Raw genomic sequence first — 26,211 nt, 5'->3', positions numbered from 1 at the left:
TACTGAAGCAGAATAAATAAGTATTCATGTCCAATACTGTTATAAATATTATAGTGAAATCATTCACTGAACATGGATCCTTAAGTAGCCAATGGAACCATCAACACCCACAAGAGAGTTATCAGCTGGCTAGGTGAAACTCTTGGACCGGAGCCATGGAAGAAATTCCCCCCAGAAGTCCAATGAGAAATAAATATGCTCAGTGGACAGTTAATACTGACTAGCTGAGGGGAGACATCAAAAACAGTGTGTGGTGGATATAGAGCAGAGCATCTTGAAACAAGATACAGCTCTGAGCCTTTAAAACTGGGGAAAAACAACTCGTGTTTGCAACTTTGTTTTGCTGGTACCATTTGTTCCTTATAGATCTCACTTTACCTTTGTTGTTTTTGTTGTTGTGTGCCTTCAATACCTTCCCAACTTATGGCGACCCTAAGGTGAACCTGTCACAAGGGTTTCTTGACAAGGGAGTTAGTCATTTGCTTCCTCTGAAGCTGAGAGAGTGTGACTTGCCCAAAGCCACCCAGTGAGTTTCCATGGTCAAGTCAGAATTCAAACCCTGGTCTCTGAGAGTCCTATTCCAGCATTCTAACCACTATACCACACTGGCTGTCTATTCACCAGCCTTACACCATGCCTAGTTCCACCTTCTTACTCTTGTTCTTTTTTGGGTTCATTTTTTCTCTATCCTACTACCTTTCATTTCTCTTCCAAATATTCTTGGGCCTCTTGGGATGAAAAAATAATAACTTTCATCTTAGGATGTGAGAGGGACTGTTCAAGAGAACAAAATGGGTTTTCTGTAGAGCAACTGACCATGAACTGGCAGGGAAAGAGAGGAGAAAAAGGCAGAGTTTTGTTATGGTGACCCTAATCATAGGGCTTTCTTGGTACATTTCTTCAGAGGGGTTTGTCACTGTCATCCTCTGATGCTGAGAGAGTGTGACTCACCCAGAATCACCCAGTGGATTTTTATGCTCAAGCAGGGAATCAAACCCTGATCTTCAGAACCGGAGTTCAATGCTCAAACCACTACACCACACTGGCTCTACACTACAGTAGGCTGTGCTACTGTCATCTAATTTTTGCACTTCTGTACAACCCCTTTTTGGCTGAATTTCTTCTCTGTTTTTTCTAACTAGACAGCATTAATTTGAAAAAGAATCAGCTTTGGGCTCTCAGTGCTGATACTAATGATGAAAGTGGAATTTGTGTTTTGCTTCTGTTTTGCATCCTTTGCCCACACTAGAGTCACCACTCAGGCTTGGTGTCATTAGTATACAGGCAGCTGGCAGGGCCAGGGCAGAGCCATCCTCATATCAGATCCCTCAATTAAGCACATGAAAAAGCAATGGTGGACAGCTGTGAACAGCCGCCCATTTTTTTTTATTGCCAATCATACCCTGTAGCAAATCCTACATTGGGGCATTGTGGGTAATTATATTGGCATTCAGTTTGCAGCTGCTAGTAAGCCCACAGGCTCAAACTAATGTTGGCTAGTCCCACTAAGGTCACATTGCTGAAAGTTTCTTCAAATTTGGAGCCATTTCTGCGCATGAGTTTTTTAAGGAACTGACATGCTCAGATAACAAAATGAAAATCTTTATATTTTCACCCTGTTCTGACCCCCTTCCTTTACTGTCCTTCACTCTTCTTGGACTTTATGTGTGTATCTTGAAAGCATTTTTAGATAGTGCAGTGAAAGCAAACCTCTCTTACCAAGCCAAAAATGCTTAAACTGCCAGGAACCATAATTCATGGCAAAGCATAAACTGCAAAAAGCATCAACAATTACTATAGTTAAGGGATGCCGATCTAATTTCTTTTATTCTAATCATTATAATCAGCAGGCATCCTGGTTATCAATCATCTCCCAAATCATACTGGGGTGAAGATAATACATCTGCTGTGACTGACTACTGTAATTTGTAGATATTAGATATCCAAGTATTGTTTGTGAAACTCTGCTAATGAAACATGCTCATAAAGTATAGGCTATCAAATTGAATATCTTTTGCTGTACGGCCACTAAAGTAATTTCTATTAAAGGCATGGCAGAGTTAATTCATAAACTAACATATATTACTGTATTCTAAACGCAGATGTTAATAGGATCTATAAATATTCCTATGCCAGCTTCACTTCCCAGCATTATAAAATTTTAAAAAGGGTCATTCAAGAAGAGAAAATATAAATTCATGGTGACTAATGAAAATTTTGGTTTTTTGAAACAAACCAATAAGAAAGGGAAGGACTAAGTGTTTAGAAGGAAAACAATTAATTAATTAATGTTATTTACTAAATGCCATCCCAGTTAAGATATACTTGGAGGAAAAGAGATTATTGGAAATATTACATTTTAGATAAAACACGAAAATGTTCACAGATGCTTAGGCTTCTCACAAACTTTTTTGAAACCTAACTGTTGTTTATATTATCAAAAGAAGAACTTTTGTGGAGTATTCTCCAAGAAGGACAAGAATAATTGTTTTAGTCTAGTAACCCCAATTTAATAAAGAAGCAAGAAAAGAAACCATACAGTGAATTTGGAGAGCATGACACAAACCACAGCCACACATCACAATTCCTCTCAAAAAAAGAAGCCCCCTTTGTAACAACTTGGAGCTTTTCTTCTTACAAGGGCGAGGAAAAAGAGCCAATTGTTTCAAAGTGATCAGAAGGTCAAATTTATATAGCTGCCATGGTGCTCACTGAAATAATCCCCTTCTGTCCACAGTGTCGCGTTCTGTTAACATGTAAAATGGGTAAGAACACAGATAAATAAATAAGCACAGTGTTCATCCAAATCCAGCTATGCAAGGGCAATTTTAATCCATGACAAAGGAAGAACAATCAAACAGCAGGAGCACACATTATTTTTAAATTTATTTATTGCTTTCCACCTTTTCCTCAATGAGCTCAAGAAAGTATAACCTGGCTCTTCAAAAACTTTGTGGGGCCACTCAGGCCAAGTGTGTGTGTGTGTGTGTGTGTGTGTGTGTGTGTGTGTAAGTGGCCTCAAGTTACCAAGTGGTTTTCATGGCTCAGTATTGACTAGGGCAGGGATTTCCCAAGTCCCAGTCCAAAGCTCCAACCACAATACCACACTGGATATCAATATAAACCAAGATAAATTTTGTATGGGGCTAAAAAAACAATGGCCAAGCCTTGCTGTTCAAAACCATTTCTCTAGCCAGATGCATCAAGCAAATATATTTAGCATTCCCCACGGCAAAGACCCTGCTATGCAATTTGTGACAAAATTATGAGCTCTATGAAAAATACGTTAGCTTAAAGATAAAACTTCAGGAAAAAAAATGATAAAGAATGGAATCCAGTATTAAAGTTATGGAAAGGAAAATGGAGAAGTTTAAAAGAAATTATTATGAGCAACATAACTGAACATGAATTAATAAATCAATGAGATAGCGGCAAAGACAAAATAAGAATGTGAGGAGTTTTAAGAAGAAATAACAAGACATAGAAACAAACAATTGAAATAAATAAGTAAAAGTTTTAAAATAAACAGCATAATTATTTAGGTAAACAGAACAAAGTTGAGAAATGGGCATTAAGGAGGAACAAAATGATACTGTAATCGCTGACAAAACTGAACAGGAAGTCAATATAAGCAACAACAAGATGTACAAAGGAATGATTATTTTATATTATTTTGATGTGTGTTGATATGTCAATGAGATGTGTGTGTTATTTTTATGTTAATAAAAATACTATTTAAAAAGAAAAAGAAAAGTAAAATACTGCCATTCCAACCTCATGTATCAGTCTTACATCCTTAATTACACATACCATACACTAATTGGAGAAAATAGTCTTTCTCACCATTGGTACAAAACACACTGCAGAAATAATCCAGCCTGAGATGGCTTTAACTGCCCTGGTTCAATGCTAGGGAATTCTGGGAGCTGTAGTTTTGTGAGACATTTAGCTTCCTCTGTCAGAGAGCTCTGGTGCCACAACAAACAACAATTCCCAGGATTCCCTAGCACTGAGCCAGGGCAGTTAAAGCAGTCTCAAACTGGATTATTTCTGCAGTGTGTTTTGGACCAATGACAGTTATTTTTCTAACAACAGCAGCAGCAACAGGAGGAGATCTGATCATCCTATCAAGAAGGGCCTTCCCACTCTAATATGGAAAGTCTGCACATTAAATGAAAGCAAGTTACCAAACAAACTTTCAGAATACTTCACGGCACATCACCACTTTCCTATTAAGGAAACCCTTTATTTCTCCTGAGCTTTCTAGTGGTTTGAGCTTCATATCCCCCAATTGCACGGCTAGCTATTCAATCACTGAATAAAGCTGAAATGAAGGCTTTAATGTTACAAAAATGGTTTGAAATCTGGAAGAGTTGCCATTAAAATTATTCTCCCCAAAGAGATCAATTTTGCATACAGACTTGTAAATGAAACGTGAGTGAATTTGTTTTGAATTTCAACAACTTCATAAAAAGTGGCAGAAAATAAGCGCATCTGAATTGATTTGATTAGTAATTTAAAAACACTAGAAACACATACGGCAGGACCAGTTCCAGCACAACATTGTGCACAATGTTTTACCTTGAATGGGATAATCTATATCTTACTGCTTTCATGACCCCACTTTGCAAGCACCAGTTTGAAGCACTTACCAATCACTGGTGCACCTGGTCCCTGTGTCTGAAAGACAGATTTGTAGAAAAATAATACTCCAGATAGCAAATGCAATAAAGAGTGCATGCCTATGTGTGGATGTCACACACACATATGCTTCAAAGCTACACAGAAACATAGATGACTAGATTTAGCTAAAATTTCTTTTTCTTAGTAAAAATAATGAATATTTTCAAATGTTGTGACACGGGAATGAATTGTTTTAAGCCTATAAAAGGTTGTGGGCCACCTCAGAAAACTTTACAAGGCAAGAAAGGAGGCCATGATAGTAGAAAAGAAACCTCTTGTTGCTATCATTACCCACACACAGTTAGGGTTGCCATAAGTCAGGACCTCCAAACCGGGACAAATGTAGGACAAAAGTTTCAAATGGAGGACACTTTTTAAAAAATGGAGGGCACAAAAAAATGCTGATTTTTTAAAAAATTAATATAAATGCATGTTTCTGAGGCTTCTATAGATAATTGCCCCCTTTTGCCCCCCCCCTTGCCCACCGCTTGCCCCCCTCCTCCTGAACGTGGTGCTGGTGGCGGCTGCATGAGCGGCCCCGCGCAAGCGGGTGAGAAGCCAAAGGCCCCGCGCGAGAAGCATGGCATCAGAGGCCCGGCGCAAGGGATTCAGGATCGGCGCGTGCGGCCACAGCCGGCCCATAGCCTCCCTCAGCGGCGCCTGGGGGTGGGGGCCGGGGCAAAGGCCAAATCAGGGCGGGACCATGATGACCGGTCCAAACCTGGGAAAGTCCTGCCCCCCGGCGGGATATGGCAACCCTACACACAGTAGACTTGATAAAGAGTGCTGATCTGTGTTTGGTTAAATCTTTCTGCATTCAAGATGGCTTATCTTTTGTGTCATTATTCCCAGCTCCACTGTAAAGCACAGAACTGAATTAACTCACCTAAAGTGAAGAAGGTGCCCAGGAGCAACTGGGTCAACCACCCTAGTCAAGATCCACTTGCAGATCCTAGTTTCAACAGGACCTCTAGTCATCTCAGCAGGAAACTTACCCAGAACTTTCAGATCATTCCCTCCTGAGCCTCGAAGGCCTTGTGACTCCAGCAGGTGCCACCATTATTCTCTGGGGATAGACTATCTTAATAGGCTCCTTCCACACACACTGCTGAGGAGTGAGGCAAAGAAGCAACAAATCCTAACCTCAACCCAGTGTAATCTGGCCATGCTAGTTCCCCCTATATGAGACCCGCTATTTCTAGAGCAGTATTCTTCTGTCCAGTAGCAAAGATGAAATCAATAGTATGTCCTGCCATATGCAGTGGCCCAATGGGATGTTATGGTTGTCATGGAAAACATGAAATCCTGAGCTGCCTGGAAATGTTGGCATTGGCATGGACATGGAAATCACCTGTGACCAGGTCCTCAGTGTCTGCAACACCTAGGACTTTATCGCACCAGGCTTGTGGGACGTTCTGAGAACGGCCCGGCAGGAAACGGAACGAGTGGGGGCCGGATTTTACCGCACACACCAGTCCCTCATTCGTTCCGTTCCCCCTCTCTTCTGTGCCCATTCCATTCCAGAGGGAATGCTTTTTGAGAACTGTTCTGCACAGTTCTCAAAAATTGCCCCCTCTGGAACGGATTGAGAACGGAACGAATGAGGGACTGGTGTGTGCGGTAAAATCCGTCCCCCACTCGTTCCTGCGCCTTCCGTTACGTCCTCAGAACGGACCCAGAAGGAACAGTGCGGTAAACTTCCTAGTCTGAGCTCAGGAGAAGAGGCTGCTGGGCAGAGGAGTATACCAACAGAATCTCTAATATGAAAAAAAATTCCAAAATCCTTAATATGAGAAAACAATATCCTATATATTGGGAACTTACGAAAATCAAAGAAGGGAAATACAGTGAGCACTTGGTATCCACTGGGGTTTGGTTCCAGGACTCCCTGTGGATACCAAAATCTGTGGATGGTCAAGTCCTATTAAATAGGATGGCATAGTAAAATGGTGCCCCTTACATAAAATGACAAAATCAAGACTTGTTTTTGGGAATTTATATATTTTTGAATATTTCCAAGCTGTGGATGCTTGAATCCGTGGATAAAAAAACCGCGGATGTGGAGGACTGACTGTACTATTCCGATAGAATATAGCAATCCTTCTTACCTGCATCCAAAATCTATGCTGATGTTGTACTGGCTGGACAGAGCTGGGATAAACTAACTCCAGCTAGCTTTGTCATTTGTGTTGGCTTCCTGATCCATGGCCAAATCAAGTATTATATATATATTTACTAAGAAGCAACTTGTTACTAATAACACTGCAGACCGAAGGGCATACTGATAGGATAACAAATCTCTAGTTAGTTGTGAGGGGAACCAGATGCAGGAATAGAAACTAATTTTCTAGCCCCACATTTTCTTAATAGGTCTCTTGACCTGCCCATGTCATAATGCCCACCACACAGGGGTATTTTATCAGTGGTGCCCTACTGCTTTCTCCTACCAAATACATCACCAAAGAACAATACAATAGGAGACACTAAGAATGGGCCAGACCCCTTAATGTAGAAGCCCACCAACCACACAAACAAATGTAGAGACCCTCACCTTCACAGTTTCCCTGAGTTATGTTCCTCTTTTGGTGCTTCACCCTCCAGGGACAACAAGGGAAAGCATCATCCACACTGGGTTCAGCTAAATACTTCTCCACCACAATTTCAAGGCAACTAGCCAGCTCGAGTAAGACTCACAGGACTGGGCATTTCTACTACCAGAAATAAAGCTCATCGCACTGGGACAAATAAGCAAAATGTCCTCCTTCACCACAAGAACACAAAGCTAAACTTTCTCACCATCTTCTCAATGCTCTAGATGTTGCAGCAATTATCACCCAGCTGGATAGAGACATTTTCCATCCCATGGGTATAAAAAAGCTGTCTGGCTTTGATTTGGGAGAAGGGGACCATTTACTGCTATACCGCATGGTTGATTTGATCCTATACCTTTCTTTTCTGGCAGAAAGAAGAGGAAAATTAGAGATAAAACACTCCAGAATTTCCTTCCCAGAGAGGAAGAAAAATATATGGAGCTGTAGTGTCTGTGTGAACAGTGTGCTGTATTTTTAAATCTGTTATTGTAACTATATTTTAAATACGTTTTTAAGTGTTTTGGGAGTTTTGAATCATGTTTTTTTAAAAAATAATACTTATATTTAATTGCTTTTTAACTTTTGTAAATTACCATTTTAGCTAGCTCTTTTTTTCAAAACATTGTAAGCTGTCTTGAATTCCAGTTTGGGAGAAAGTCATGATACAGATTCAATAACATAAACAAACAAACAAACAAACAAACAAATCCATGTAGCGTTCTATTAACTGGGAGGGGATCCCTATCAGATTTTTTTAAGGGGAGCAAGTGAATTGCATATCTCTTTAAAACTAATTTAGTGTAGTGGTTTGAACATTGGACTATAGCTCTGAAGAGCAGGAATCAAATCCCAGCTCAGGCTCATAAACTCAGTGAATGACTCTGGGCAAGTTGCACACTCTCAACCTTAGAGGATACCAATGGCAAACTGCCTCTGAAGAAGCTTCCCAAGGAAACCCCATGATAGGTTTGTCTTAGGGTCACCATGAGTCGAAACAACTTGAAGGCACATAAAAGCAATGACAAGAACATTTCCAAAAATCAGAGTTTCAGGACAAATACAAAGACTGAGTAGTATAATAAAGCAACCATTCCAATTCATCTTGCATCTGTGTATGCTCTGCATAAGCATTTTTGCCAAGTCTTTTAGAGTTGCATTCTACAAAAGGATTTTTAAATTAAAGTATACTCTTTTGTAAATGCTGCAGCCAAGTCACAGTTTCAATACCCCTGTGTCTTGCTGTATATAAAAAGGGAAAGGAGTGCTTTGGGGGCACCAGCAAGGATGGTAGATTATCTCTGTGCACTGCACAGTCAGCCTGTGGATAGAAAAGTTTTAAACACAGTGGGCTGCAACCATCATAATCCAAAGACTGCAAATGCCTGTAGGCAGAATGTAGGCAGGGGAAAAAGGTGATTGCTTCCAAGGGCAATATTTATACCTGACACCTCCCAATATGCTCTCTGGCACACTTGCACAAACACTGTTCTCCTGGAATATGTGTACTTGTGCCAGCATAATTCTGTCATCTATCATTCCTCAGGAATCTAGCTATTAGTTCTCAATGAACCCAGGCATGGTTTGAGATTAGGATGCTGTTACTGTTCATAACAGACTTATGCAATTGTGACAAGCATGTAGGAAAGTCACAATATGGGAATAAATTCTGTAAGGAGGAGCAGAGTTAATATGAAGATTATGGGCTAGGCAAGGCAATAGTTCAGAAACAGAGTGCAGGAGGAAACAGGAGGGAGCATCCAAACTGAAGTAAAAATATACAAAGCCTCCAATTCAGGTTAAAATTGTTCGTGGCCCAATATCAGTAGTTATGGCCCTCAACAACTAACATCCCTAGCCAGTATTCCCAGTTGGGAAGGACTATGAGAGCTTGAATCAAAAACCTCTGGGAACACAGATATTAACATTTGTCTATACTATGTAATACTTAAAAACACCAAAACAAAACAAAAGTTGAGTCTCCTTATCCAGAATTTAAAAATCCAAAATATTCCAAAAACCAAAACAGTTTTCATGGGTGGCTAAGTTAGTGACAGCTTTATTTTCTGATGGTTTAGTGTACACAAACTTTGTTTCTTGCACAAAATTATTAACAATATTACATAATATTATTTTCAGGCTATGTAGATAAGGTCTACATGAACCATAAATGAATTTTGTGTGTAGACCTGGGTCCTACCTCTACGATATCGCTCTCTCTCTCTCTCTCTCTCTCTCTCTGTGTGTGTGTGTGTGTGTAAATAGAAGTACAGTCCTCCATTCCCTTACGTGGGCGATCCATTCTGCCCCCCACCTGCGTAAAGGGGAAACCGTGCATGCTTGGTGCCCCACTGAAAACAGTGGGTCACGTGCATGTGGTGCTGCGCATGTGCCATGGGCACCATTAATTAGATTGTACCGCGGCTACAGTGTATGTTAAAAGCCACAGAAGGGAAGCAATAAATAATTGCAAAACACCATCTTGTCCCAAGAACATCAGATAAGGGAGACTCAACCTGTATCAGTCTGTTTTCCTTGTATTTTTCATTTAAATTAAATGAATTTGAGGTCCTAAATTGTAGTTTACTTAGCTTGTGCGTAGGTTCAGCACTGAATCCAGCTGGCTGAAATATCTATAATACAGGTATAGCAATACAATATACTATAATACAGTATAATTTTAGATCCTATATAAAGTTGCTGCTCGCCCCCTCCCATCTGGGCACCGGCCCAAGAGGACTCTCTGCGCCGCCGGAGCGGCGTTTTTGGAGGGGAGGGGCCGGTGAGAGCGGCCCCATAAAGCCGGCTCCCGGCCTCCTCCCAGAGACGCTGCTGCTCGCCCCCTCCCATCTGGGCACCGGCCCAAGAGGACTCTCTGCGCCGCCGGAGCGGCGTTTTTGGAGGGGAGGGGCCGGTGAGAGCGGCCCCATAAAGCCGGCTCCCGGCCTCCTCCCAGAGACGCTGCTGCTCGCCCCCTCCCATCTGGGCACCGGCCCAAGAGGACTCTCTGCGCCGCCGGAGCGGCGTTTTTGGAGGGGAGGGGCCGGTGAGAGCGGCCCCATAAAGCCGGCTCCCGGCCTCCTCCCAGAGACGCTGCTGCTCGCCCCCTCCCATCTGGGCACCGGCCCAAGAGGACTCTCTGCGCCGCCGGAGCGGCGTTTTTGGAGGGGAGGGGCCGGTGAGAGCGGCCCCATAAAGCCGGCTCCCGGCCTCCTCCCAGAGACGCTGCCGCCCGCCCCCTTCCATCTGGGCACCGGCCCAAAGAGGACTTCTCTGTGCCGCCGGAGCGGCTCCTGGCCTCCCCGTCAGAGACGCTGCCGTCCCCTCCCTTCCATCTGGGCAGCGGCCCAGGAGGACATTTCTTCTTCTGCCCCTCGTGCAGGGGTCCATCGACGCCGTCGACGCTACTGTCGCTGGGACAGTGCCTTTTGCCGGGCGGCCTCCTCCTGGGGGTTTTCCGAGCTGCGCAGCTGCGGGTGCAGGAGGCTAGTATAGCCTTAGGAGCTGGGAATGCCTACAGTGGCTAGTCCCTGCTCCATTAACAGCCATAGGAGGGTGGGGGAGGGATAGAGATGCGGGGGATGCCTGGGCCGGGGATATCACCTTGGTGGGCGGAGCCCCAATTGAGGTTGTGTGGGGCAGGGGGAGGTATGGCGGTGGGAGAAGGGACTTTCGTTCCAGGGGAAGACGGGATAGATGCGTCATATCTATCTCGCCTTCCTGTCCCTCTCCCAACCTGAAGGACCTGAGGGTCATTCCAACCGTGCCACAAACCCTGTCGCTGCTCCTGTGCAACGCCAGGTCTATTAAGAACAAGACCCACATCCTCCAGGATCTCCTGGAGGACTCAAAGTGTGACCTGGCTTGCATTACCGAGACCTGGCTGGGGCCTGAAGGGGATGCTGTGTGGGCTCAGGCCCTGCCTGCCAGGTACTCGGTGAAGGACCAGCGCAGGTTAGGTGGGCGGGGGGGGTGTGTGGCCTTGGTACACAGGAACACCGTGTCCCTCACCAGGAACCTCCTCCGACAGACCACCTATATCGAGTGTATTTACCTGACCCTAAAGGCTAGGGACAGTCTAGGGATTCTGTTGGTGTATCGGCCACCCCGTGCATTAGCGGACTCCCTTAACGAGCTGACACAGCTGGTTGCTGAGCTGATGTTGGAGGCGCCCAGGCTTCTTGTCCTGGGTGACTTCAACATCTCCCTCACGGCAAGCTCTGTTCCATCTGGTGCGGCTCGGGAATTCATGGAGACCATGGCGGCCATGGGCCTGTCCCAGCTGATACAGGGTCCCACGCATTGCGCGGGTAATACTCTCGATTTGGTCTTCTGTTCGGAGGCGGAAAATCCGTGGGTGGAAATAGCTGATATTTCCCCCTTGTCATGGACGGATCATTTCCTGGTAGAGGTGACAATCAAGGCTTCCACCCAGATCCCCCCCGGGGGTGGTGGACCGATTAGGATGGTCCACCCTCGAAGGCTGATGGAACCTGAGAGGTTCCAAGAAGCCTTAGAGGGGCTCACGGTTGGAAATGACGGCGACTCTGTTGATGCCCTTACCGGTATCTGGAATACCGGTCTCTCTGGGGCTATACACAGAATCGCTCCCAAGCGCCCTCTCAGGCCCGCTTCCAAGCGTAAGCCCTGGTACACGGAAGATCTCCGGGCGAGGAAGCGGGCTCTGCGACGGCTAGAGTACCGTTGGCGTAAACACCTTCGCTTAAGCGACAAGACTCTCCTAGACCGACTGTTAGAGGACTACGGAGAGGCAATACGAGCAACAAAGAATTCGTTCTATGGTGCTCGTATTGTGTCCGCGGAGTCGCGTCCAGCAGAGTTGTTCAGGGTGGTCAGGGAGCTAACTCAGCTCCCTCCCGCCCTGAACCAGATCCTTGAACCCTCTAAGGCCTGCTGCGACTTGTTTAACGACTTTTTCGTGGATAAAACTTCTCGTATAAGCGAAGGTCTGAACGCCGACATTATGGCAGAACCTAGGGTAGAAGCGTCCAGAGCCTCCGTGGACTATATTATACTGGATCAGTTTGAGTCGGTTAGTACCGAGGATGTGGACAAGATCCTCGGAAGTGTTCGGAAAACAACCTGCTCTCTTGATCCCTGTCCCTCATGGTTAGCGGCCCAGGGGGGACCGGCGGTGACACTCTTGTTACGCCGGATAATTAATACATCCTTCAGGGATGGGCGTTTCCCATCGGATCTTAAATTGGCCATAGTGAGACCGATCCTAAAAAAGCCCTCCCTTGACCCCCTGGTTCATAATAATTATCGGCCGGTGTCGCTGCTTCCATTTTTGGGGAAGGTGATTGAGAGGGCGGTTGCGATCCAGCTTCAGGCGGTCTTGGATGAAACGGATTATCTGGACCCATTTCAAACTGGCTTCCGAGCGGGTCACGGGGTTGAGACGGCCATGGTCGCCTTGGTCGATGATCTCCGTCTGGGCATTGACAGGGGGAGCGTGTCCCTGTTGGTGCTCTTGGACATCTCAGCGGCTTTCGATACCATAGACCATGGTATCCTTCTGGGGCGCCTGGCTGAGGTGGGAGTCGGGGGCACTGCGCTCCAGTGGTTCCGCTCCTACCTCTCTGGGAGGTCCCAGATGGTGCAGCTGGGGGACGTGTGCTCCAGCGAGCGGGCCCTTAATACTGGGGTCCCTCAAGGAGCCATTTTGTCCCCCATGCTATTTAACATTTACATGAAACCGCTGGGAGAGATCATCCGGAGATATGGGGCGCGGGGTTATCAGTACGCTGATGACACCCAAATTATTTTCTCTATGTCTCCGACTGATGCAGTGACCAGGGATGGCGTCTCTCCTCTCGTGGCCTGTCTGGAGTCAGTAATGGGCTGGATGAGGGAAAACCGACTCAAGCTTAATCCAGAAAAAACGGAGGTACTAGTGATAGGTTCCCCTGGACCAGGAATGACGGTGGTTCCACCTGTCCTGAATGGGGTCACGCTCCCCGTGAAGGACTCCGTGCGCAGTCTGGGGGTGCTTCTTGACTCTTCCCTTCACCTGACTGCTCAGGTGAATGTGACGGTCAAGAGTACCTGTTATCAGCTTCGGCTGATTCGCCAGCTGCGCCCATACCTGGCTCAGAGGGACCTTGAAACTGTTGTACATGCTCTGGTAACTTCGAGACTGGATTTCTGTAACGTACTCTACATGGGGCAACCCTTATACCAAACTCGGAAGCTGCAACTGGTGCAGAACATGGCAGCACGACTGGTCACTGGTGCTTCCAGGACCAGCCATATAACACCCGTGCTTAAAGATCTCCATTGGCTGCCCATTCGCTTCCGAGCGCAATATAAGGCGTTGGTTATCACCTACAAAGCCCTAAATGGCTTGGGCCCAGGATTCCTGGAGGACCGCCTCTCCCCGTACATTCCGCCTCGCACCCTCAGAACATCTGGGCAGCAACTCCTGAAGGTGCCTGGGGCTAGGTTGGCTGCTACTGCCAGAAGATCCTTTTCCACAGCTGCCCCAGCCCTCTGGAATACGTTGCCCACGGAGCTCCGCTCATCTACCACCCTGGCCCAATTTAGGAAGGGCTTAAAAACCTTCCTATTTAATCAGGCATTCCCCGACTAAACATCCTGTGGGCCTCCCTCCTCCCTCCTCTCTCGTGGCCGTGAGGTTGGGCTTAGGGGTTTTTTATTGTTTTTAAGGATTGTTGTTGTTGTTAATGTGTGTTTTTAATTTTGTATCTTGTTTGCACTTTGGTGCATTTTGTTAGCCGCCCTGATCATTGGAAGGGCGGGGTATAAATAAAATTTTTATTATTTATTTATTATTATTTTATAAATCTTACACATGAACACATACCAGCTTTCAACTTTCTGGCTTGATTCAAAGAGAGAGGGAACACGTACCTATTGTGATTATTTTGGTAGTGCTTTTTAAAAAAATACAATGCTATCATTGGGCTATGACTCTGGAGACCAAGGTTCATATCCCTGCTTTGCTGTTGAAAGCCACAGCCTGCCCATACAACTGGGCAATTCTTACTCTCTCAGCCTCAGAGGGAGGCAAAGGCAATGCCCCCTCTGAACAAATCTTTCCAGGAAAACCCCATGATAAATTCACCTTATGGTCACCAAAGGTTGGAAACAACTTGAAAGCACACAACAACAAATTGTTTAAAAAAATAATTTTAAAGAGATATGCTATTCGCCTGCTCCCCTCAAAAAAATCTGACAGGGATCTCCTCGCAGTTAATGGAATGCTACATGGATTTATTTAAAACTGTAGCCTCAGGAAGGCATAAAAATACCCCCCCTCCCGGCTTAAAAAAAAAAAAGACAAAGCTACAAACAATGCCCACACACCTGGTTGTAGACCTAGGATTTCTGGATAGAGTTTTTAACAGCAGCCTAGAGTTCTATGTGCAGAAATAGGAATTGTGACTACAACCCCCCCCCCCCCCCATTTAAATATGATATTACAATGAATTTAGAAAACTCAGTGCATAGAAAATACTTTCTCCCTGGTGCATATCTCTTCTTCTTCTTTCTTTTTTTAAAATGTATTAGGCATTCAGAGTTATAAATTCAAAGAAAAATGATCAATCTTCAAAGAGACTGAACAACAGTAACAAAGTGGCACACTTTGCAAAGAAATGAGAATAAAACAAGAGGCATACATAGTCATTAGATTATGTTCTGGAGCATTAGAGAAAGATCAAATCTTTCCAGAATGTGGTGTGAGACAGCAAAAAAAGTTGCGCAGCAGGGATCCTGTTAGCATATGATACGAACAGGAATCAGTACTCAATAGTGATAGTTCTGTCTGACATCATAAAGTACACAACATTTCTGTGTACATTTCTCCATGAAAGCTAGCTTCCACATTCTTTGATGCCAGTGGTATGCAGACAGTGATTCTATAACATTCAGGATCCAATTGTGAATTTCCAATGGATCCCATAATTGCAGATACACAATTCTGCCTTCTGGTATGTTTTAAAACAGACTTTAGCATCATGGAAGGCTTCAGGTTTGTTGATGGTGGTGGGATAAATGTTCCAGTTCTACTAGCATTAGATATGGAAATATACCATTGGAACTTGGTCCATATGTGATCAAATCTTTATAAAAACAACAATGGCCACTGTAAGAAATTCCAAGGATGGGATAAAATTTCAGCTCCTGATCAATTATCAATGTAAAATAATATGGTATTTTCTATGAGTGCTAAACTCAGGACTCCCATTCTGTTCAGACTGGTCTGTCAAGAGTGTGGGATGGAAATGCATTTACTTGAATCATCAGCTTGGCATTCTGGTTTCTGCTGGAAATACTGGGGAAAGGCAATTCTCTTCACAGGAATAAACAAAAGAACACTGGAAGCTTTTTTCAAATAAAGATGGACCATGTAGCTAAGCATTATCAACACTGACTGGCAGAAGCTCACCTGAAGTTCAGAAAGGAGATGAGACTCCTTGCTCATGGCATATTGTGATGAGTGAGAAGACATTTAAAACACTATGTATAGTCAACTATGTGCAGTAATATTAATAATAAACACATCACACATGGAAGTGAGTGTCAAAGTCCATGTGGCCTTGTGAAAGTTGAACAACAGCTTATCAAACTCCAGGAGTGAAATCAGTGTTAAGTGAAATTTTTAAAAACTAAGTCACACAGCTAACTCATACTAACTACAGATACAGGAAGGTTGTGCTCATACAGCTTTTTCATTCTATTTAATCTTGTAATTTTATTCATTCACCAGGCCAGCTGTATTGACAACTGAGCTGATGAAAATAACATTTCTAAGGAGAGTTTACAGTGAAAGAAAATGTCAGAATTATACCCCACAGAAGAATCACAATCAAGAGTGTGGATACAGAATTTCCATCCACAGTATATCTGAATTTGAATAAATTTAATTGTTTGGTTTAAATTGAAATCAAAACATTGATTTCAGTTGTGCATAATACGGTATAGTTTGGGTCATATAGGCTGTCTCTACCTGTATGAACCTACCTGAGTTCTGAAATCTTCACAAGAGGCCTTCCTATGGATTCTACCATTTCCACAGCTACAACTGGTGGGAACACAGAAGAGAACCTTTTCCCAGGCTTTTAAATTCTCTCACTAGAGAGGCTGCATCTGTACTGTACAAATAATGCAGTTTGACATCACTTTGAGTGCTGTAGCTCCAGCCTACAGAACCTTGGGATCTGTAGTTTTACAAGGTCTTTAGCCTTCTATGCCCCAAAGTTCTGGTGTCTCACAAAACTACAAATCCCAGGATTCTGTAGGATGCAGACATGTCAGTTAAAGTGGCGTGAAACCGCATTACTTCTACACTGCAGAGGCACCTAGAGATGAAAACAATTCCCTCTTTGGTGTCCATTCATTGGAAGGTTAAAATGTTTCTATCGCAACAGGCTTTTGGGAAGGTACAACAAGGGCTTGTAATAGTGTGCAGCACTATGGATTTTAATTTTCTTGTTTTTGATGGATTTGTTTTAATTGGATTTAATTGCATAAATCACATTTTAACAATAATGTTTTATGTTTTCATCCTATGTACTTTCAGTCATATCTGTTTTAATTTTTTGAAAGCCATCTTGAGTTCTAGTTTTTAGGAAAAGGTGATATGTAAGTGCATTCTGCTTTAAAGTTGTAAGCACCCTTGTGCTTTGTGTTGGAAGAATACCTGGATATAAACTAAACTAAATTAAATCCAGGGGCCTGCATGTTCTCTCAGCTGCACTCTGTCCCTCCTCCCCACTCTGGAAAGGGAACTATGATAATTTGCACTTTTCAGTGTTCCTTTATTGGTCATCTCTTCATCAATGTGAGAAAGGAACCAGAAGCCTCAATGGCTTGGAGAAGCAGTGAAGGGAGCAGTTCTTTCACAGGTTATCTCAAAATGCCATGCACACCAATAAATGGTCATTAATGGTTACGGACTACTGGTGCTTCATCAACAGCTTCCCCCACTGCCTTGCCTTTTGTACACAAAGACACTGAGAAGTTATCTTCAAGAATATTAAACGTGAGATCATTCGTTCTGGGCCAAAAGTGTTCAGTGCTAACTCCACCAAGGCCATGATGATCCTAGCACTGTTTCTGTTAAGCAGTTATGTTTATTTTAAAGTCAGAGGTTGCTCTGTGTTCCAGGAGATTTTTAATAAGCAATTACATTCTAAAGCCATCATGTTAACTGATTGTTGTGTATGTGTGTGCATGTGCTTTGATGGTGTCCCACCAATTCCATAGAGTTTTCTTAGGCAAGCAATACTTAGAGGTACTTACCCATACTTAAAAGAGACCACAGAAAAATATTAACTTTTTCTAGTTTGGCTTTTTCTGCTGAGAACTTACAGAGAAATCACAATAATATTAAAAATGTTGCTGTAATGCTGCATAAAACAAGGTTAAGAGAGGAGCATTCAACCTATAATAGCATTGAGAGAAACCTTTTATTTCATGAGGTCTTCCTAAGATACGGTTCAGTAGTTCCCACTCAGTGAGATGCTGCTGCATGCAATATGTAGCAGAGATTACAACCACAATGGAAACCAAATGGAGCATAGAAATAGCCTTCAGGAACTCAGGCAAATGCATTTTGATATTCAGCCTGACTTTCAAAGCCTTGTGATATTTGAAACTCTCATCATCACACTTTAATTATACTGCAAGTTTATTTTGCACTGTATTTCTTAAAACTATATGTTAAACAGGTAATAAAACAGAACAGTAATGTGGAATTTATATAATTTAATGTATTTAAAAAAAAACCTCAATGGGAAAGTGGGTTGTTGCAAAAGAATAACCAATCTACCACAACTGCTGAGATGTTTGCATCGTACAAGTAGTTCACAAGTGCATATAAAACCAAATGTCTGACTCCATCATATTTCTGGGAAGAGTTATGCTAGGCAGGTTAGAGTCAGAGTGACAGAGTTGTAAGACTGGAAGTCATCTTAAATGTAGTTCAGACTGCAATATGGGAAAAATATGATTACACAAAGACTATCCTTTGGCTTGCAGATCTAGAAATGACTGTTATATACCCCACACAATTAATTTCAGAACAATGGAGAACAGGAAAGATAATAAAGGGGAATGCAATTCATTTCTTGTATCAACCATGTGTTTTGTGGTCAGCCTCATGTCCTAAAGTGAATGCCCTAGGTATGCTTCCCATGCAGTATATAAGCCATATAAGTCATCTTCAGACAACCACTCAAAATTCCTTCCCATCTTATGTCCCAGTACGGGCTATGTTGAAGTGTTGCTTCTTGTATTTTGAGTTCCTCTTACAGTAGTCTCTTTAACTTATCCGTATTGATAAATTATCATACAATAAACTAACTCAGCCCACTGCTATTTTTGTCTTCATCAACTATATCCATTCTGATATATACAGTTTTAATTTATTTATTACATTTTACCTCACCTTATCACAGACTCAAGGGATACATCCATTCCTTTATTCTATTTATCCACACCTGAAGGTTTGGCTTTTGTAACAAGGATTGATATTATGGATAAACGTGTAATACCAAAGTACTTCCTCTCTGAACTACTTCGGGCAAACTTTTTTTTACTGCTCTTGTCTGTGTATCTGCTTTCAAATCTCTTGTGGACCTATGACGACCCCATGAATTTCATATCGGTTTCATAGGGAAGGAATACTTAGAGGTGGTTTTGCCTGTTCTTTTATCTGAAATATAGCCTGTAGCAGCAGGAATTCATTACAGTCTCCCATCCAAGTTTTAACCAGGCCTGATCCTGCTTAGCTTCTTAGATCAGATGGGATCCAGTGCATTGGGATCACTTAAACTGAACCCACAATAATTATGGATCAGTAAGTGAATTGAAATGAAAATACAATGTTGTGGTGACTTTCGAGGCACATTTTCCCTAAAATAAAGGAAAACCTATTCTGGAGATAAGGTATACATCATAAGAACATCAGGTGATATTACATCAGAAAGACAACAATATGACCTTTTAAAGGTTATTAATGTAGTGCTAAATGCATCTCTTTAGCACCTGGCCTTCAAAACTCACTTCATTCAAAGCTTCGCTGCTACAAACTCATTGACTACATTATAAATATCTATACACAGATAGCATGGGTGGAGACTTCACAAAGAATAATGCATTTTCCTTTCCTTGTTTCCATGACTAAATTAATTCAGCCCATTATCATTCTAGTTGTTAAAACACTCCATTTAATGTCAAGTGGTTTATTTTTACTTGAATATGGTTCAAATTAACAGAAAGCAACAGTAAACAAAATTTTGAATATTGATTAGGTCTAGCTTTCCATCTAATGAAAGCAAGTATATATGCAAAAATAACAGCATGCCTTGTAGAGAAAAATCCTGTTGTATATCAACAGTGGCATTAACAATGTTGGTATAAGCCATAGTGGCAGCACTGTGGTGGCAGGGTGAGCAAAACATGGGGCTGGAGAAAATAAGGCTGCATCTACACTGCTGAATTAATGCAGTTTGACACCTGTGATGTCCTGCCAGGACTGATTGAAACTCCCCTGCATTTTCTTTCACATTCTTTCAGGCCATAGTATGTTTAGTGTAGAAAAGTTCTTTGTATTAGTTTGTGGGAGGAGCCGTAGGATTCCCCTGCATTATTTCCAGGTTTGGTTTGCCCTTTCCTAGCATGCTCTGCTGTAGCTGGAAGTTTTTAGTTGGGAGCAGTCTTTGCTGTGAGCAGGCAGAGAGCGGTCTTTTTGGTGGCAAACAGGCCCAGACAGACGGAAAGGGCATTTCTTACACTTTAGCCAAATCAGTTACCAGGTTAGCCATTTCAGTTACCAGATCTCAGCCAAATTAGTTATCAACAACAAGTGAATAAAGAATTCAGGAGCTGAAAGACCCTGCACCAGCTCCATTGAGTGAGGAGAGCAAACTAACATCAGACCCAGAAAGATGACATCCGGAAGATTGCTGAAACTGTAAAGTACCTTTTGTTTAGAGCTGGGGAGGAGAAAACTCTTTATTTTGTCCTTTAAATTAAATTTCCCCCCTTTTGAACTTTACATTCAGCTTCAGAGCCTTTTTTGGGTAGAAGAGTTTGATCTCACCAGGGTACCGGCGTTGCACACCCAAACCTGCCACCACCTTTAGTTGGGTGTGTCTTCACAACACCATTTTAACTGCCATGGCTCAATGCTATGGAATTCTGCGGTTTGTAGTTCTGTGAAATATTTACCTTCTTTCTCAGAGAGCTTTGGTGCCCCTGCAAACTACAAATCCAAGAATTCAATAGAATGGAGCCAAGATAGTTAACAAGATGTCAAACAGCATTAAATCTGCAGTGTAGATGCAGCCAAAGTTCAATTCAGCATGTTTCGAAAGCAGATTATTTCTCCAATACTGGCTTTTGCAAGGGATGGAAACCTCAGAGTTAAAAGCTAAACAGCACAGGCAATTTTGACAGTGAGGCATCTTAGAATCATAGAGTTGACAGAGACCACAAAGGCCATCCAGTCTAACCCAGTATCACTCCCAAGCACCCTCTCAGGCCTGCTTCCAAACGGAAGCCCTGGTACACGGAAGATCTCTGGGCGAGGAAGCGGGTCCTGCGACGGCTAGAGCATCGCTGGCGGAAACACCTACGCTTAGCCGACAAGGCTCTCCTAGACTGCCTTTTGGAGGACTACGGAGAGGCGATACGAGCAGCTAAGAATTTGTTCTATGGTGCTCATGTCGCGTCCGCGGAGTCGCGTCCAGCAGAGTTGTTCAGGGTAGTCAGGGAGCTAACTCAGCTCCCTCCTGCCCCGAACCAGATCCTTGAACCTTCTAAGGCCTGCTGTGACCAATTTAACAACTTCTTCGCGGATAAAACCTCTCGGATAAGTGAGGGTCTTAACGCCGGCATTAGGGCAGAATCTAGAGTATTGGCGTCCAGAGCCTCCGTGGACTGCATTAAACTGGATCAGTTTGAGTCGGTTAGTACCGATGATGTGGACAAGATCCTTGGAAGCGTTCGGAAGACAACCTGCTCTCTCGATCCCTGTCCCTCATGGCTAGCGGCTCAGGGGGGACCGGTGGTAACTTCTTTGTTACACCGGATCATAAATACATCTTTGAGGGACGGGCAATTTCCATCCAGCTTAAAATTGGCCATTGTAAAACCGCTGCTTAAAAAGCCCTCCCTCGACCCCCTGATGCATAATAATTATTGGCCAGTTTTGCTACTGCCATTTTTGGGGAAGGTGATCGAGAGGGCGGTTGCACTCCAGCTTCAATCGATCTTGGACGAAGCGGATTATCTGGACCCATTTCAAACTGGCTTTCGGGCGGGCTACGGGGTTGAGACGGCCATGGTCGCCTTGGTCGATGATCTCCGTCTGGGCATTGACAGGGGAAGCGTGTCCCTGTTGGTGCTCATGGACATCTCAGCGGCTTTCGATACCATAGACCATGGTATCCTTCTGGAGCGCCTGGTAGAGGTGGGAATCGGTGGCACTGCGCTCCAGTGGTTCCGATCCTACCTCTCTGGGAGGTTCCAGATGGTGCAGCTGGGAGACGTCTGCTCTGATAAGAGGGCCCTGACATCTGGGGTCCCTCAAGGAGCCATTCTGTCTCCCATGCATTTTAACATTTACATGAAACCGCTGGGAGAGATCATCCGGAGACATAGGGCGCGGGGTTATCAGTACGCTGATGACACCCAAATAATCTTCTCTATGTCTCCGACTGATGCAGTGACTGGGGATGGCATCTCTCCTCTCGTGGCCTGTCTGGAGTCGGTAATGGGCTGGATGAGGGAAAACTGACTCAGTCTGAATCCAGAGAAAACGGAGGTGCTCATGATAGGTTCCCCTGGCCCGGGGATGGCGGTGGTTCCACCTGTCCTGAACGGGATCACGCTTCCTGTGAAGGACTCCGTGCGCAGTCTGGGGGTGCTCCTTGATTCGTCGCTCCACCTTACATCTCAGGTGGATGCGACGGTCAGGAGCACCTGTTATCAGCTTCGGCTGATTCGCCAGCTGCGTCCCTACCTGGGCCAGAGGGACCTTGAAACGGTAGTAAATGCTCTGGTAACCTCTCATTTGGACTTCTGCAACGCGCTCTACATGGGGCAACCCTTGTACCACACCCGGAAGCTACAACTAGTGCAGAATATGGCAGCCAGACTGGTTACTGGTATATCCAGAGCCAGTCATATAACACCAGTGCTCAAAGATCTGTACTGGCTGCCTATTCGCTTCCGGGCACAATACAAGGTGTTGGTTATTACCTATAAAGCACTAAATGGCTTGGGCCCAGGATACCTTGAGGACCGCCTCTCCCCATACAATCCGCCCCGCACCCTCAGAACATCTGGGCAGCAGCTATTGAGGGTTCCAGGGGCCAGACTATCCTCCACATCAAGGAGGACTTTTACCATCTCGGCCCCAACCCTCTGGAACTCTCTGCCCATTGAGCTCCGCTCGGCCACCTCCCTGGCCCAGTTCAAGAAGGAGCTGAAGACTCTCTTGTTCACACAAGCATTCCCTGACACAGGCTCCAATTAGCCTCTCCCCCCCTCTATGTCAGCAGTGGCAAGCTGGCCAGAATGTTTTTAATGTATTTGTTTTAATGTATTTGCTGTTTTAATTGTACTTACTGTATATGATATTCATGTTGTACACTGCCCTGGTTTATAGAAGGGCGGTATATAAATAAAATTTTTATTATTATTATTATTAACCCATTCTGCCATGCAGGAACATAGAATCAAAGCACCCTCAACATAGTTTTTTGTGGGTTTTTCGGGCTATGTGGCCATGTTCTGGAAGAGTTTCTTCCTGACATTTCGCCAGCATCTTCAGAGAATGCTTGCCTGGAAAAAGTGGGCACACACACACACACACACACTGTGTGAGCCTGGGAATGCAGGAGTGAATTGCATGTGTATTGTTCTGTTGCTGATGGCAGGCCTCAGGCTGGGAGGCTAATGCAAAAGAGGATTAGTGTCTACTAATTAGTGATCATTATGTGCTGGGAAATCCCCTGACTCTGAGTGGTTTCCCATTTGTATTTGCTGAGTCCTTATTTTGCTATTCCTCAAGACTGGTAGCCAAAATTTGTTCACTCTTCTTGAGGAATTCCCCCCCCCACCCCCACCCTCTAACAAACTGCAAGAATGAGGTACCCATTTCTGACCAGGACTTTAGTGAGGGCAAACAGTTCAAGGCCTTCTATCACCTACATGGGCAATTTGAGGATAACTCAAAAACAGCAAGAATAACAGAAAACCTAAATTATTCAGCTGACTCAATGTGCAGTTTGGCCCTGAAAACAGAGTTTTTGCATTGTTTGCCGAAGCTCTTGTTTAAGGGACAATCATGCCTTAGAGATGAATAACTTAAGGAGGGTTTTTTTTGTTCATGTTAGTATTTTATTTTTTAAAAGTCTGTTGCATGTTAGTATTTTAATGTCTACATTTTATCAATTTGAATAGCTAAGGTAGTGTAATATATATATATATATAATACAGGTGAAACATGTATCTCCAGCTTCTACTGTTTGAGGAAATTTGAGACTTGTGTTAAAAGGCATAGCTTGAGTAGAGGTATTTGTGACAGCCTGCTAGAATAAGGCTGGACCATCGCTTTCACCTCAATTTATCCTCTACTCAGCAAAGGAAAACCATTTCTCCAATATAATGAGACAAAGGAGTTGAACACTACTCCAATTTGACTTGACCTGTCAGCCATTGTAAGCAGTGGCCCCTACAAAGTACCACAAGTTCTCAGGTGTGCTGAACCTGTAAATGAGCTAACTGAACATTCATATCCTGGCAAAAAGCATTTCGGTAGAAGGGGCTCCATAAATTCACTGACTTGGAAAAACTGGTTTCCTTGAGAAATTTAGTTACCATGACAATTTATAATAAGATGCCACTGTAGAAAAGAAAAAGGAGGAGGAAGGACAGGAAAACTGACTGACGACATTGATTAATACGCTGGCAAGTTGCATCTGAATTTAAAGTTTTCCTCCAGCCTAACCAGCCCGTTAATATTCCAAGAACCTGAGCAACATGCTTCAACAGCAAGGTAAGTTCTATGATAAATGTGTTCTTCAATCTGTGCACCAGTCAGGCAGCTATAAAAATCAGAATAATTCATGCAAAGATTTCCATTATGTTTCTAAACACACTTATTTACATTTTAAATCACTGAGCAGACAATATGAAATATCCTTCATTTAGACAGGTGTGAATGAGAAAACAGATGCGTCCATTAAACTAGAAACAATTCAATGAACAAGAAGGAAGAGAAGAAGGAAAAGCAGGGTGGGATGGAATTTTTTTTTTTTTAATCATGTCTTGGCTTTTAGGACTTAGGGTCACTCTGCAACTTACCTGAAAAAATACTGCCATAGCTCCTATTATTCTCTTCTCTTGGACAGCTGATCCAAAGCTGTCAAAGTCATCAGGATTGTAGAAATAAATCTGCATCTGTTGGGAAAAAAAATGATAGAAAAGGCAATTGTTAAGAAACTGAGGCTAGGATGGAGTGGTGTATAATATGTTGCCCTTATACATGGGAGACTTAAGAGTAAATCTCTGACTAACCTATGAAGTTCCCTGGATGAATTCAAAAGAAATACTTTTCAGTTCTGATTCTTTCTCCCTCTCCTGCTTTAAATAGTTGTAAAGACTAGATGAATGCCCCTCCCCCATGAGTTACAGACATTTCAAAGTGGATGCGACAAAGTCTATTCATCATAGTAAATATACAGGACTTTTCACAACATTGTAGCTTGCATATTTAACCAAGCTGCAAGCATATAGACTACAGTGAGGTCAAACTGTCATTTCCACATCTCAGCATGCAGTTATTTTTCTGATCATAACTGCAACCCGAACAACACTAGCATATATGGGAAAACCAAATATTCCCTGATTTGTAGAGACAATTATTCTTAATGAATAATATATGCAATGTCCTCCTGCTCTTGTTTAAACATGAATCAACCTGGTACCCATCAGATATGTTGGACTATAATTTCCTTGAAGATCACACCTGAAGATCCTCAGGTTGAGTAATCCTGGTATAGCATCTTCCCAAATCTGTGGCCTAGCAGTTAATTCTGCTTAGGTTCTTTATTTTGATTGTGCAAATAAAATATAAGTTATTAAATGACCATTTTAAGGCTATTACATTAAGGTGTATTCTCTTGACTTCAAAAGTTCTTACACTTATCTCATGATCCCCAGGTTAAGAAACATATATTTTTCTTCCATGGCAAATCTTTGATATACAGAAGAGACACAAGTATTATTAAATGAGACAGTACATTTGAGTAAACCTGAAGCTAGGCAGAACAGTTGTCATGGAGCCACATTAATGAGCTATGGTGATGTATTGCTTACGCAAATATGAAAGCAATCAGGGAACAGCTTTACTCCATCTGCTCTCCTGCAGGAGCCATCCTAATTTATTAACAGGAATGCACTGCAAATTAGGGCCATGCACAGAGGCAGCAACATGTGGATGGCCTTCTGTGCTATATAATCAACACCTGTGCATTGACTGCTCTTACATTTACAAACCCTTGGAGTGTTAGCAACACCTGCAGTTCAATACCATTCCTCTACCCACATGGGAAGGCTTCATTCATGTTCCTACTCTTGTGGTGCTCTGAACACAAACATCACATCATTGGCATTTTCCAGAAGAGTAGCCATGTTAGTCTGTAGCAATGGAATCCCAGTAACTGATGTACACATTGGATTGAGAATCAGTTTGACATCACCTGTTCTAAAGTTACCTTAACCACAAGTGATTTAATTTATGTGCTGCCTAGGAAGTTGTATACACCACGTCAGTTAAATAAGCAAAAGATAACAATGATACATAGAACACACAGTTATGCCAAATACGGAACATATTTGACAACAACAGAAAAACATCATATATAAATAATATTAAAAT

General features: G+C 43.2%; 1 protein-coding gene across 5 annotated transcripts in view; it reads right to left on the bottom strand.

Moving 5' to 3' along the window:
- The window catches only part of LOC149321282 (receptor-type tyrosine-protein phosphatase gamma), a 742,038-nt gene that overhangs the window by 234,705 nt on the left and 481,122 nt on the right, over nucleotides 1-26,211 (bottom strand). For all 5 annotated transcript variants that reach the window (XM_089518763.1, XM_089518770.1, XM_089518749.1 and 2 more), the window contains exon 5: nucleotides 24,636-24,731. In XM_089518763.1, coding sequence (XP_089374889.1) covers nucleotides 24,636-24,731 — 96 coding nt within the window. The remainder of the gene's footprint in view (nucleotides 1-24,635; nucleotides 24,732-26,211) is intronic.

Source organism: Sceloporus occidentalis, unplaced genomic scaffold, assembly GCF_023333645.1.
Source record: "Sceloporus occidentalis isolate IW3139 unplaced genomic scaffold, rSceOcc1.0.p SCAF_1, whole genome shotgun sequence".
Lineage (NCBI taxonomy): Eukaryota > Metazoa > Chordata > Lepidosauria > Squamata > Phrynosomatidae > Sceloporus > Sceloporus occidentalis.
Note: the sequence above shows the minus strand (reverse complement) of the source record. Positions and strands in the feature narration are given on the sequence as shown.